Here is a 15,363-nt window from a genome sequence, read left to right on the forward strand (position 1 = left end):
GCGTGGTGGTGCAAGAAGCAGCGAGAATAATTGCTAACATACCCACACTAGCACAACAAAATTTTACAATTACTCATGGAACGACAAGGTGGTGCAAGAAGCAGCGAGAATATGTTCCACAAGATATCATACTTTTGAGGTTGCCGGTAAAATCTCGCGATTCAAGTGTGTATCCAAGTTGTGGTTTTCTGAAATCTCTAGTTCTCAATTTGCGAAAGCACATTATAATGTCTCAACTAGTCTCCTATCGAATTATATAGACTATTTGTTCCGTCATGTATCCAAGTTGTGGTTTTCTGAAATCTCTAGTTCTCAATTTGCGAAAGCACATTATAATGTCTCAACTAGTCTCCTATCGAATTATATAGATCCCTCTAGAATGCATTTCTTGGTGGCCCATTGAAGAATATATTCATGAGAGTTCAGTTCTAGAAAAAAGAAAAATCTGTACTTTCTTGAAAGAACAGAAATTGTACGCTTGTTTTCACTACTAAGAATGAAAGAACACGCCTCTGATAGGAGATAGCCTATCTGCCATTTTTTTAATTGTGAATGGTAATTTTTCAACATACATACAAAAATATTATTTGGTGTTCTATTTTTAAAAGATATATAGCCTTTAACTTCACGTATTACTCCCTTCGTCCCAAATTATGTGTCATCATTTCCTTTTTAATCCGTCCCAAAATAAGTATCGTCTTTTCTTATTTGGCAACTTTTTAAAGGCACAATTATCCTTTTACCCTTATTGGTCCCACTTAATTAAAAAAAAAATATTGACACATTTTTTGATAAAGAATAATTTGGTAAACTTTACCAAGTCTTCCCTTATTTCTTAAATTCCGTGCCCGGTCAAATGGTGACAAATAAAATGAGACGGAGGGAGTAATATATTAATATGCTTATTAATAAAAGTAATATTAGTTTTAGTAAATAGTAATATTAGTTTTAGTAAATAAGATGTTAGTCATTTGTTTGAAATGCATAACTTTGGATATTGTTGTTAAAACCTTATTTATTAAGATAAAATTTGAGTTGTTTAGTTTAAAGCTAAAATATTTCTTTTAAAAATGAGAACTTTTTCCTTTTTTTTTTTAAAAAATTATTTTTAGATAATTTTTAAAAATGTATTTCACAATCTTCATTATTAGTCAAGTGAAGTTGAAATCATAGAGTTTATTATTAAAATTTTTTAGGTCTCAAAATTTTAGGGGTCTAAAGCGAATACTTTACTAGCCTTACCCTTTAGCCACCCCTGATTTCTTGAATTGATGAAGGTTTGGTAATTTCTTGAATGGATATGGAGGGATTCTTGAATTGATGAAGGTTTGGTAATTTCTTGAATGGATATGGAGGGAGTAAGTACTCTGAATAAAAAATATTAGATTACATATCTATATAGGGAGAAAAGGGCAGAAATGATCCCTTAACTATATAAGTTAGTCTAAAATGGTTCCTTAACTATAAACGTAACAGTTTTGGTCCTTTAACTATCCAAAAATTTATCAAGTTTAGTCTTTATATATTCTTGTATATTTTTATACAAACAACCGAAATTTATGGGGTGGTGTGGGTGCGGTGCAGTGCGTATTTTAGATTATGCAGTGCATATTTTAGGCTATGTGGGTGAGGTGCGAGTGTGAGGTGGGTTGAAGTAAGTTTTTTCTTTTTTATGTAGTGGGGGCGGAGTTGATTGCGGGTATATACGGGTTTAAATTAAAAAAAAAAATCAAAATTATTATTATTCTCATGAATCTACCTAAAATTATATATATTATTTACTTCAAATTTTATTATACTTAAAACGACGTACCTAACACTATAAATAATAAATTTCATAACTTTTTCTTTTCAAATCAGTAAAATAATTTTATAACTCAAAATGTCAAATAAAAGTTTAAAGGTTTTGCTTACTAAATCACTTTGCAGTGCATAACTTATTTAATTTATCTATATCAAGGACTTCAAAATATTGTGGTTTCCAATGAAGTTATAAATTTTATAAAATAAAAATGTGGAGCGGTGCGGTGTGGGTATTCATGGGTATGAGTGCAAGGCGAATTTATACGAGTTTAAAGGTGATGCGGTGCGATTTTTAGACTCGCGGATTTAGAAAAAACTCGCATCACACCCGCATCGCACCACCCCATTGCCATCCTTAGAACTAGTGTTTATATTAAAAAATATTCATAATGCTGAGATAATGTAATAACAAGGAAATGACAGAAAAAATTAAAACACATGATCAATCAATTAACAATAGTATTATTCACCTCCTCAGTTTGAAAGTGGATAGCATACTTCACCAAATCGAGTTAATTCGATAGACTGATTACGGTGTCTAAACTGTTGTCTTTTTTAGTTTTAAGCTATTTTTTGACAAAAGAAATTCGCGGAAAAGGTGTTGAAGAGAGAGAAACAATGTAGAAATAGTGATGGAGAAAATCTAACGGAGGTGTGAATTTCCGTTAATATAAACGCCGGTTGTTTGTATAAAAATATACAAGAATATATAAAGATTAAACTTGATAAGTTTTTGGATAGTTAAAAGACTAAAATTGTTAAGTTCATAGTCAAATACTTGTAGATATTAGAGAAATTTTTAATATATATAAAGAGTCTGAATACAAGTTATGAGTACGTTCCTCTAAGTTATGTGTTCTATTATGATTTTTCTTCTAGGACTGAAAAAAGGCCTTCGTACTTTATTAGTATATGAATATGTATGTGTATTTCCTATAGGTGCTCCCAAAGACATACATACATGTATAATTTGAGTTGAATTCTTATAGTATAAATGTAGAAACACTTTTTGCAGACGATATGCATTTGATTATTTATAGGTTCTGATAGACCCCCCAACTTGAAGTTTTATGGTTCCCTTTATATATATATATATATATGTAACTAAATATATCTAAAATCAATTATGTAAGCCAAATGCCTAAAGATCCTTAAGTGTGATATGGTGGAGCAAACTTCAGCGAGACAATTGAATTTATAACGAGGTGTATGTGATGTCCATATATAGAACAAAGAAAAGGATGGATGGAAATCTAGTACTAGTTGAGTATATATTTTAGACTTGTTAGAGTATGTTAATATCATTATTCTTATTGTTATTATTATGTTATGAATTTGACTTACTTTTAATTGTATTTTATTTAGATTTAATTCTTCAAATTGTCACTCAGTATACGACTAAAGTAATTTTTGAACTTCTTTCGAACAATACTATTACTTACCTTAAAGAAAAATCTCATTAAAGTAACTTTCGATTTTTCTTTTCTGAATATGATCATCAAATTATAGAGAAGTAGTCTGACTGTATCAGTATTACCACTTTCCAATCACATCACACATGAAATAATTAACGATTGGTATCAGTAGTACCATGAGTGGTTATTTAATTTTTTTTTTTTGTTTTCTCATAAACAGTAAATGCAAAAATTAGTAGTAGTATAATATTTCATCATTGAGTTTGTATTAATTAATTTTTTTAAGAAAAAGTAACGAATTTAGTCAAATTAAAGTTGGATTTCCTTGTTCTGATTGGATTAGTATGTAGGATTTCTTTTCCTTTTCCTAATTGACTAGGGAGTCTTTTTCGTATCTATAAATAATAATAATAATAATAGTAATAAGGTAGCCAGTAGCCACACTAGGTATTGAATGGTGACAAGAGAATTAAAGTTAGTCATGGAACAACAATTTTGCAGCGAGGTGAAAGAAGAAGCGCTCTATTGCGATTCAAGTGTGTATCCAAGTTGTGGTTTTCTGAAATCTTTAGTGCTCAATTTGCGAAATCACATCTCAATGTCTCAACTAGTCTCCTATCCAATTGTAGACTACTTTATACTGTTCTCCCTCTACCCTATATATGTTCTTTGGACGATTAAATAACTCCAATCCCCCTTGATCGTAATTTTAACAACTGGGGTTGTTGTAATGGATGGATTTGCTGCTCCACAGAACCTACAAAGCCAAGGTTGTGGAATCCATCAACAAAGAAAGTCCGGTACATTGGAAGGTCGGGTGCTTATAATGAATGTTCCAAAACTGTGTATGGATTCGGGTATGATGAATTAACTGATGATTACAAAGTGGTAGAAATAATTGATCCAAGATTTTTGTGCAGTATAAACATTTATAGTGTAAGGAGGAAGTGTTGGAAGAGGTTAAGTGAGAGTCCCAAATTAGTTGGTAAATACTGTTATCTGGTGAATGGAGCTCTTCACTGGGAGGCCTTCCCTAAGCACAATAGGAAAAGGAGTAATCTTCCTAGTAGTATTTTATCGATAAACCTATCAACAGAGGCATACCAAGAGTTGGATTTCCCTCAACCTGAACATCAGCTTAGTCATGAACCAATCGATACAAGAATAGGGGTACTAAAGGATTGTCTTTGTGTTTGTTTCTACTCTTCTTTCAATCGAGTGCAAGTCTGGATGATGAAGGAATATGGTATGAAAGAATCGTGGTATAAGTTTGCGTCCATTCCACATATGTTAGTTAGGGGGCGACAGTGTGTACCACCCATATGGTTGTTTGAGAATGGTGAGATTCTACTCATTCATGGGTATAAGCTGATGACTTACAATCCAAGTGAGGGTAACTTCAAAAGGTGCTTCCGTTCTGCTGATGCAGAGTGGCGGAAATGCAACAATATTGATCGATACAGATGGGATAATCATCATAACCTCTTCAAGCGTCCGGAATGCTATGTGCAAAGCCTCATCGATCTCCCTTAGTTGCCATAAACTGGGATTGCCCAACACTTCATTGCTACAAAAATAGGACTCATTTAGTTGACATCCACTCTTAACACAAGTTTTTATTTTTAATACTATATAGTATCATTCTTCTTCTTCTTCTTCTTCTTTTTTTTGCATTCTCTTTCTCTTTATATCATATCATCATACTTATTTGATACTTGAACTCTACATATAAATGCAACTCAACACATATGTAGAATTCAATAACAGTAACTACTAAGTCCAAAGAGTCATCTAATAGCACTAAAATCAGAGAGACTAAATTTGTTTGTGCCAAAAAATCTTAACCCCACAATCAGTGTTCTAATAACAGCAAAGTAAGGAGTAACCATAGCCTACAATTAGTGATACTATAACAACAACAACAAACCCAGTGTATTCCCCCACGTAGTGGGGTCTGGGGAGGGTGAAATGTACGCAGTCCATACCACTACCTTCGGAGAAGCAGAGAGGCTGTTTCCGGTAGAGCCCCGGCTCAAGACAAAGAATAATAATCAAAGTCGTAATAACACATGAAACAAGAAATAGCAGAAATAAGACACTCACAAAGTAATTCCCTACACCGACGAACCAAGAAACCCACCACCCTCATACCCTCCTACTATCCGCTCTAACCTTTGAACATAGCCCTAAGACTACCGGCCCGGCTAAACCAAAGCTCCCCTAACTACTAGCTACGACTCCCCCACATGCACTAGCCTTCTAACCTAATTCGCGTCCTCCATACCTTCCTATCTAGGGGCATGTCTTTGGTAAGTTATAACTGCTCCATGTCTCGTCTAATCACCTCTCTCTTGTATTTCTTCGTCCTACTCCTACCCCGCTTGAAACCGTCCAAAGCTAGCCTCTCACACCTACGAACTAGGACATTCGTGCCCCTCCTCATCACATGCCTGAACCATCTCAACCTAACTTCCCGCATCTTGTCCTCCACCGAAGCCACTCCCACCTTCTCCAAGAATTTGCCTTTAAGCTTGACCGACACCTTCTTGTCGGACAACACTCCAAAAGCGAGCCTCCACTTCAACCATCTTGCCCAATCCTATGGGAGACATCTTTGTCAATCAGTGTCACTAACTATATCACAATTAATAAATAAATAAAACTTTAACTCGTTTGGATCGAGGATTAGAAGGTTGTGGTTGTCACCGTCTTTAATACAACCTCATCAGTAGTGATTGACATTGAATTAGAGTGCACATTCAATCAGTTCAATCCGCTTTGAGCTAATTTGATTTGGTTTACAAGATTTTTGGTTCATTGAATCAAACTAAAACGAGAAGCATAAACAAGAAAACCAAAAAAGGCAACAGAAAATGGGACTAAAATGAAGAACACCAAGACTAAAGAACCATGAAAACAAAATAAAAGTGATACTATTCATTCATTACAGGCATTTTCGTCGATAATAGATTTTTAGAATGAAGATTCAATGTCTGGAGCAATTGTTACGGTACTAGTGCTGATGGATATTCTTAACAAATCAATTGAAGGGATAGAACATGGTAAACAAATCAATTAAAGTGATAGAATATGGTAAGAGTACAACATCCATGTTTTTGCCAACTTTATCGAGCATTGTCTTAACTGGTGCAATCTGCATAAAGTAACATAACAAGATTTCAATGAAAACATTCACCAAATCAAAGGAAATAATCAGATAAAAGGTTGTCTGTGAACCTTTTTAGGATCTGTGAAAGAATTCTCATCTATCACATTGCTAGATGTTAATATAGTTTTTGTCGATGAGTCATCCATCTCGTTGCTAGATGTTAATATAGTTTTTGTTGCCCCATGTTGGAGATAAGGTAATAACTGAAGATAAGAGGGAGAAGAAAGGAATCCTTCAGCTCACAACATCTGCAGCTCAAAAGATCTAGATCTCACACTGAAGATGCAATATACAATTGTCAATACAAGCTGTAAAAGTGGAAAAATCTGCACATGCTCTAGCTGAAAAATCTGCACATACAAGCTGTAATACTAGAAAATCTGCACCAACACATGTGGACTTGCTGCTACTGCACATACAAGCTGTAATACTAGAAAATCTGCACACGTGCAAGCTGGAAAATCTGCACCAACCCATGTGGACTTGCTGCTACTTTTCCAATTCATTTATTCTGTTATTACATTTCTTTTTTCAGCATATACATGTATAAATAGTGGTAGGATTATGTACATTGAACACAAGGGAAATAGAGAAAACTTTCCATACAATCTCTCTTACATTCTTTCACCCCAGATGACTGCAACAGTGAGTTCTCCAATCCACTGATAGAGATATTAAGTGTGACTGTGTTGTTCCCAAAGTTCACAACCTACAAAATGAGTCAACGATAACAACAACATCACTCACTGTAATCCCACAAGTGAGGTCCGGGATCTTTGACAGATGGAGGCTAAGTTGTGTATCTGCAAAAGGAACAGCAGCAATAACCGAGCACTATAACGTATAAAACAAAGAGCAATCTAGTTGGTTGGTTCATCTAGTTTGTTCATAGAGTTCTAAATGAAGTATGAATCAAGAAAATGTAAGTCATGAAAGGCGCTAATGATAAACGTCAAGAAAATCTCCACCTTTATTCTTATGTAGTCATTGCCATCAGTCTCATTTCACCATTTGATGGCAGATGCTATTAGTGAATTCGAAAGATTATTATCTTGGAGTGTTGAGTCTAGAAGAGTTGCACCATTTGACTCTTTGAAGAAGTGCTGCATCCAGTAACTAGGGGTTCCATACACCTGTGAAGTAGTGAAAACAATAGTGTCTGGTGTCCACCTAAACAAACGAGACTCATTTCGCAGAGATGATTCAGTTTTGAAGAAAAAGAGAACGAGAGTAGAAGAAGAAAAAATACCAAACATACCTCCGGTTGTTGTTGTTAACAAATAGGGGTGCATAACTTGCCATTTCGATTACATCACTGCACAAGGATAAATAACAGGTTATCGTTGAACAAACAACATATACTATAGGGAGCGCTTTAACGTCCTACCCCAACCCTCTTACGAGTACCTGTTTTTTCTACTCCGATAAGGAATCCAGCTTCAGCAAGTGCTGCTAACAGATTACCGTTTCCAGCATCATCTTTAGTAGCATACTCACTAATAAAAGCCTGTGTAAATAAAGATAAACAGTATACACGAGCACCATTTAAAAAAAAATGCATTAGATAAATCATCAAAGGGAACATTTAACGTACATTTGGTCCACTGCACGACGCACCATTGAAACGGCTGGCATTAGAAAACACATCATTTGCACTTGCACAAAGCTAAACATAGAGACATCATAAAGTTAAAGCTCAAATTTACATATGCATTCTGTAAGTTAGACTTTTAACAACACCAAAATCTTACATGAAAATCATATAAATCAGCCGGGTGATCCAGTAGTTTGGAAGAACCATCACAGTTGAAGATTATCTTAATATCTGGGTAGGCTTTTTTGATTTCTGAATGCAACTTGTGTTGGGAATAAATCCCGCCACGTTAATAATATTGCGGTAATAAAGAACAAAAATTATGGCAACATTAATACAAGAAAATAACAAGACCAATAAGAGCGATAGTGACACCAAGATTTTTACGTGGAAACCCAATGAGGGAAAAACCACGGGCCAAGAGGAGCTACTGATATCTCTGTAATAAGAAATTTCACACCGTAATCACAAGTACAATACTCAAAGTGACTACTGCACACTCAAAAGAAATCTCTCTTTTGATTTTTCCACCTCACTACAATATCGCTCACACTCTTTATTTTTCCTCACGGACTAAACTCTCTGTGATGCCTCACTTTCTTTTGTTTCTCTCTTTGTTGGTGTGATTAAGTGAGCTGAAATTGCCTCTATTTATAGGCAAGAAATACCCTCTATTGATGTCATTCATGACATCAAATCCCAACATATGAATACACTTTCTTGAAAGGCCAAAGGCCAAATTGCCAAAGGCCAATTTGCCAAAGGCCAATTGACAAAGTAATAGTTAGGTATGCACAAAATCTTGACCAGATTTTTCTGCTTATGAACATGGTCTGGACACTACAAATCTCCCCCTCCAGTCCTATGCATCTGAAGGAGGTATCCTCGTTCTTCTCAGAAAGAGCTCATTCCGACAAGTTCTTTGCACAATTCGAACTTGTCTTTTGGAACCACCTTTATCAGCATATCCACAGGATTGTCACTGGTCTGAATCTTCTTGACATAGAATGATTCGTTCTCCACTTGTTCACGAATCCAATGGTACCTCACATCAATGTGTTTTGTTCTTGCATGGTACATGGAGTTCATGCTCAAATCTATTGCACTTTGGCTGTCACAATAGAGAACGTGCTCCATTTGCTGCAATTCAAGTTCTTGAAGAAATCGTTTCAGCCATACCATCTCCTTGCCAGCTTCAGTAGCTGTAATATACTCTGCTTCAGTTTTAGAGACTGCGACACACTTCTGCAACTTCGACTGCCATGATATAGCTCCTCCTGAAAATGTAAACAAAAATCCAGTAGAAGATTTTTTGTTATCAAGATCACCTGCCATATCAGCATCTGTATAGCCCTTCAAGATTGTACCAGCTCCACCAAAACACAAACAGTCTCCTGAGGTTCCTCTTAGGTACCTCAATATCCATTTAACTGCTTCCCAGTGCTCCTTTCCTGGATTTTCAAGAAACTTGCTAACAACACCAACTGCATGAGCAATATCCGGTCTCGTACACACCATAGTATACATCAAACTCCCTCCTGCTGAATAATAAGGAACATTAGCCATATTTCCTTTCTCTTCCTTTGTTGTAGGACACGTTTTCTTTCTTAACTTTAGATGACCAGCAAGAGGTGTGCTAACAACTTTAGCACTCTTCATGTTGAATCATTCGAGTACATTTTCCATGTACTTCTCCTGAGATAGCCACAACTTTCTGCTTGTTCGTTCTCAAACAATCTTCATCTTCAGAATTTGTTGTGCTGGGCCCAAGTCCTTCATGTCAAATGACTTGGACAAATCTCTCTTCAACTTGGCAATCAGCTCCTTGTCTTGTCCTACAATCAACATGTAATCCACATACAACAACAAAATAATAAAGTTGTTGTTCGAAAATCTTTTGAAGTATACACATGGATCAGAATAAGTCCTTTTATAGGTTTGACTTTGCATGAATGAGTCAAACTTCTTGTACCACTGCCTTGGTTCCTGCTTCAATCCATAAAGGCTTTTATTCATTTTACAGACCATGTGTTTCTTTTCATCTACTTCAAATCCTTTTGGCTGGTCCATATAGTTTTGTTCTTCCAAATCTCCATGAAGAAATGCAGTTTTTACATCCAACTGCTCCACTTCAAGATCTAGGCTAGCTGCTAAGCTCAAAATGGTTCGAATAGAAGTCATTTTGACAACGGGTGAGAAGATTTCATCAAAAATCAATACCTTTTTTCTGTTCGAAGACTTTTACCACCAATCGAGCTTTATATCTGACCAGCTTGCCATTTCTATCTTTCTTGAGTTTAAAGACCCACTTGCACTTAAGTGGTCTTTTACCCTTTGGAAGTTCAACCAGCTTGTACGTGCCATTTTGCTGCAAAGATTCCATCTCTTCTTGTATTGCTTCCATCCACTGATTCTTTTTTGGATGGACCAACACCTCCTTTAGACTTTCTGGCTCCCCCTCATCATTGATAAGGACATATTCTAAGGAAGGGTACTTGGATGACTCTACCCTTTGCCTCTCGGACCTCCTCAAAGGTTGAGATTGTTGTTCTTCTTGAGTAGGGTGCTCCACCTGCTCAGCATCAGGTTGCTCCCCCTGATCGGCATAATCATTAGGTTGCTCCCCCTGCTCGGCAACCTCATCAGCTGTACTTTCTGCACTTCTAGGATGAACAGAGGTGGAAGGAATGGTAATAACATTAGGGACTACACCATTGACCTTCTCTAATACGTCATCAGCAATTTTGACTTCACTTTCTCGAAAGACTACATCTCTGCTTCTGATGACCTTCTTCTTTACAGGATCCCACAATCTGTACTCAAATTCTTTATCTCCATATTCGATGAATACGCAAGGAACTGATTTATCATCTAGTTTTGTTCTATGCTCTTTCGGTACATGTGCAAAAGCTCTGCAATCGAACACCTTCAGATGAGAGTAGGACACCTCTTTGTTGGTCCAAACTCTCTCTGGGATGTCAAACTCCAATGGAACTAATGGACTACGATTGATCAGGTAGCAGGCCGCCTGAATTGCTTCACCCCCGAAATGACTTAGGCAGTTTAGCCATTTTGAGCATGCTTCTCACTTTCTCAACAATGGTGCGATTCATTCGCTCAGCTACACCATTGTGTTGTGGGGTTCCAGGAACTGTCTTCTCATGTCTGATCCCGTGACTTGAACAATACTCTTTAAATTCCCTTGAAGTGTACTCACCTCCATTGTCAGTGCGGAGACGCTTTAGCTTTCGACCCATCTCCCTTTCCACCAGAGCATGATACTTTTGGAATACTTGAAATACCTGATCTTTGGTTTTCAAGATATAAACCCACAATTTTCGTGAAGCATCATCAATAAAAGTAACAAAATATTTGTTACTGCCCATCGATTCTATCTCTATTGGACCACAAACATCAGAATATACCAGGTCAAGTATATTCAATTTTCTTTCAGACTATGTCTGAAATGAAACTCTATGCTGCTTACCGAATAAGCAGTGGTCACATGATTTTGCCGTCGTACCTTTTGAAAAAGAGATGAGTGATTTCTTAGCGAGGATTTCTAATCCTTTCTCGCTCATATGACCCCTTCTTTTGTGCCACAAATCTGCAGAGATCTCTTCTCGAACTGCATTCAATTCACCTCAGCAAATTTCTGCATTTGTCCTACACAACATGCCACAAGCAACTCCTTTTGCGATCAGCAATGCTCCCTTGGTGAGTTTCCATTTTTGATTTGCAAAATAGTTCTCGTATCCATCTCGATCCAAAGCAATTTTGGAGATCAAGTTCAACCGCAAATTGGGTACATGACGCACATCTTTTAGAACCAATGTGCATCTAACATTAGTCTTGATACTAATGTCTCTGATCCCCACAATCTTTGAATAACTTGAGTTACCCATTTTCACAGTGACAAAATCACCTGCTTTATACTTGCAGAAAAGATCCCTTACCGGTGTAGCATGGTAAGATGCTGCTGTGTCAACCACCAATTCCGTCTTTGTCTCTGCCAAGTGCATGCACTCCTCTTCCTCATTTATGAAGAGAACATCATCATCATTATTTTGCACTGTGGCAGTAGTGTTGTCGTCATTCTTCTGGCCACTACTTTCACCTTTGTCCTTTTTCAGATTTGGACAATCTTTTTTGAAGTGACCTGGTTGATTGCAGTTGTAGCACTTTCTGACTTTTGATTTGGATCGGAACTTGGACTTTCCACGACCTTCGGTTCTACCATAACTATCTGAACTCCTTTGATTACTTCTGCCTCTACTTTCTGTGATGAGAGTCTGCCCATGATTTTCAGGCTTATTTCTCATCTTCTCATGGAGTAGAAGAGCTGATGTGACATCTTTCAGCTCAATAAAGTCCTTGCCATGTAAAATGGTTGTTGCCAAAGTATCATAAGAAGATGGCAACGAGTTCAATCGTATGATGACTTTATCTTCCTCCTCGATCTTTACACCGAGGTTAGCCAACTGCGTGATCAGTCCATTAAGCACATTTAAATGTGACAAGAAATTTGTACCTTCACCCATATGTAGGGCGTACAACTGCTTCTTTAGGTACAATTTATTTGTCAGCGTTTTGGACATGTAGAGATTTTCTAACTTTGTCCAAATATCACATGCACTATCTTCGTCGCTGATGTTATTGACCAAATCATCTGTTAAATGCAACCTGATTGCACTAGCAGCCTTTTCATCCATTTCTTCCCAATCCTCCAGTTTCATGGATTCGGGCTTTTTGGACTTGCCACTTAGTGCCTTGTGTAATCCTTGTTGGATAAGCAGATCCCTCATCCTCCTCTGCCATGTTGAGAAACCGCTATCACCGTTGAATTTTGCTACCTCGTACTTTACTCCGGACATTTTATTTTTACCGAGTATAGTACCACCAACCGCAAATATTATTTTTGTGAAAAAGCAGAACCTGCGCTTTGATACCAGGTGTTGGGAATAAATCCCTCCACGTTAATAATTTGCGGTAATAAAGAACAAAAATTATGGCAACAGTAATACAAGAAAACAACAAGAACAATAAGAGCGATAGTGACACCAAAATTTTTACGTGGAAACCCAATGAGGGAAAAACCACGAGCCAAGAGGAGCTACTGATATCTCTGTAATAAGGAATTTCACACCTTAATTACAAGTACAGTACTCAAAGTGACTATTGCACACTCAAGAGAAATCTCTCTTTTAATTTTTCCACCTCACTACAATATCGTTCACATTCTCTATTTTTCCTCACAGACTAAACTCTCTGTGATGCCCCACTCTTCTTTTGTTTCTCTCTTTGTTGGTGTGATTAAGTGAGCTGAAATTGCCTCTATTTATAGGCAAGAAATACCCTCTATTGATGTCATTCATGACATCAAAACCCAACAAATGAATAAACTTTCTTGAAAGGCCAAAGGCCAATTGACAAAGTAAGAGTTAGGAATGCAGAAAATCTTGACCAGATTTTTCTGCTTATGAACATGGGCTGGACACTACAACTTGAGGTAGTTTCCTGAATATTTACAAAGATTTCAGGTCTTGACTCGATCCTCAAAATTCATTGGAGTCTATGAACCCCGTGCAACTATAGAACATAGAACAAATTATGTGATCTGTGACAAATACAATGAGGTTTGCATACCCTTGTACTGTGGGAATTTCTTTGCACAATCTTCATTTCCAACAGCGACATATCTCAAATCAAAGGGCTCTGGATGTCCCATTGCAGCTCGAACCGAACCCCATGTTGAGTTAGAAGCACCCCTTGAAAATTCAATACCATCTAAGGTATCCTGGATCAGACAACAACAAAATATGCTTATAAAACCTAAGAAGAGTGCTTAATCTGCAACATATATCCACAGTTTTTCTTAATGTATGTGGTACAGGCCAAGTAATGTACATGTCATGTGTATGCAGTGAAAGTTCAGGAAACCTACTTGCACGAAAGGTGAGATATTGGAAGTGTTAACTTGTTCTTCATGGCTGATTCCTGAAAATAACCAACTTGTAGAGAAAACTTATTAATTGCATGAAGAGAACACAGACTAAAATAAAATAATAATGCACCACAGAAAGTGGAGGAGATAGATACCGCTGTTGAAAACCCAGACTGGCAACGCACCCAAGTCCTCAGCAAGCTGCAGCAAGAAAGGACTCGAGTAAGGAACATCCATAAGCATACCGTACTCATGTTAAGAGAATTCTTGGTTTAGTTCTTCACCTTAACGACAAAAAATAGAAAATACGATTGATCAAATCCTACATAGGACAGACTAACTACACAGGATCAAGAATTTGACTAGCCACAATTTGATAAAACAACTACATAGATATCCTGCTGAGTGAAAGAACATCAAAAGTTTGTGAGAAAGCAACAAGTACTACAAAGAATTGGAAAAAAGTCCATAGTTGATAACACAAAAGGTGAATCATTTTTCACCTGAAAATGCCTAACACTACAAGCACAAAGCAATATATATTAGTGGAGAATGATGAAGGATGAGTTATTAATTATACAGAAATATCACTCTTCTGCATGCCTAATTGTTGTGTACTCATTCAAGATTTTAGCATGTCTATATATAGAGAAATTTGGCTGAAGGATTTAAGTATGGTGAAGGGAGAAGAAACAATTCAATTCTTGAAATTCCCTTTTGCTTTCACATAAACATTTTTTACTTTGATTTGACACGGAGTTTTAAGAAGTTACAAGCAGATATTCAGGAATAATATGATAAATTTTATTTTTTTTAAAAAAGCATTGACATGTTATATCTGATTAAATTTAATGTATGCAGTTCAATTTTTACATGTAGATATATGTAACTTAAATTTGCTAAAATTATAACTAGCCTGTTAAAATTGAAGCAACTTTGTTGCTTTTTCAACTAAGCAAACTTATCTAGGCATTATATGAATCTTTCAAAAAATTGTCATTATTCAAATAAAGTTGAGATAGGTTATAAATATTTGTTTAGTACCAAATCAGTCAAGATTTGATAATTGGAATCTTTTATACTCATTTTATTTTATTTAGATCAACAATTATAGATTACTGCATAAAGAAAAACCACACCATAACAAACTCAAGTGACAAAGTTGAAGAAAAATACTAAAATTGTAATGTTATGGAGCAAACTAACACTCCATGTATTCTATTTGTATTGATATTATAAAAAAATCTTTTAGGCAAGAAGTTTTGCTGGTTTTCTGCTCACTCAATTTCTTCAACTTGTTAATAGAAATTTAAGGATTAATTTTCTTTTATTCCAGTTTGATTTCTTAAATTTTGTGGTATAGATGGGTGTTTGAGTTTGTACTTGATAGAGAAGGCTCTTTCTATTCCATTTGATGTTGATTCTGAAATATTTCCAT

General features: G+C 36.1%; 2 protein-coding genes and 1 long non-coding RNA gene across 3 annotated transcripts; 1 reads left to right on the forward strand and 2 right to left on the reverse strand.

Moving 5' to 3' along the window:
• The first annotated feature begins 3,699 nt into the window (after positions 1-3,699).
• On the forward strand, positions 3,700-4,751 carry LOC107844732 (F-box/kelch-repeat protein At3g23880-like). Its single transcript, XM_016689090.1, has 2 exons — positions 3,700-3,754; positions 3,973-4,751. The coding sequence occupies exons 1-2, from the start codon at positions 3,700-3,702 to the stop codon at positions 4,749-4,751; spliced, it is 834 nt and encodes a 277-aa protein (XP_016544576.1).
• A 1,368-nt stretch (positions 4,752-6,119) lies between these two features.
• On the reverse strand, positions 6,120-12,003 carry LOC107844733 (retrovirus-related Pol polyprotein from transposon TNT 1-94). Its single transcript, XM_047397858.1, is given in 9 exon segments — positions 6,120-6,372; positions 6,456-7,702; positions 7,795-7,894; positions 7,982-8,053; positions 8,139-10,192; positions 10,194-11,062; positions 11,199-11,378; positions 11,469-11,609; positions 11,661-12,003. Coding segments are annotated over 5 exon segments (2,850 nt in total). The 3' UTR covers positions 6,120-6,372; positions 6,456-7,702; positions 7,795-7,894; positions 7,982-8,053; positions 8,139-8,875.
• A 1,399-nt stretch (positions 12,004-13,402) lies between these two features.
• LOC107844036 lies at positions 13,403-14,138 on the reverse strand. Its single transcript, XR_001666543.2, has 3 exons — positions 14,081-14,138; positions 13,926-13,992; positions 13,403-13,778 (listed from the first exon to the last, which is right to left on the reverse strand). It is a non-coding gene; the product is annotated as an uncharacterized LOC107844036 (long non-coding RNA).
• Between the last annotated feature and the right edge of the window lie 1,225 nt (positions 14,139-15,363).

The sequence above is a fragment of the Capsicum annuum genome, chromosome 10, assembly GCF_002878395.1.
Source record: "Capsicum annuum cultivar UCD-10X-F1 chromosome 10, UCD10Xv1.1, whole genome shotgun sequence".
In the NCBI taxonomy this organism is placed as follows: Eukaryota; Viridiplantae; Streptophyta; class Magnoliopsida; order Solanales; family Solanaceae; genus Capsicum; species Capsicum annuum.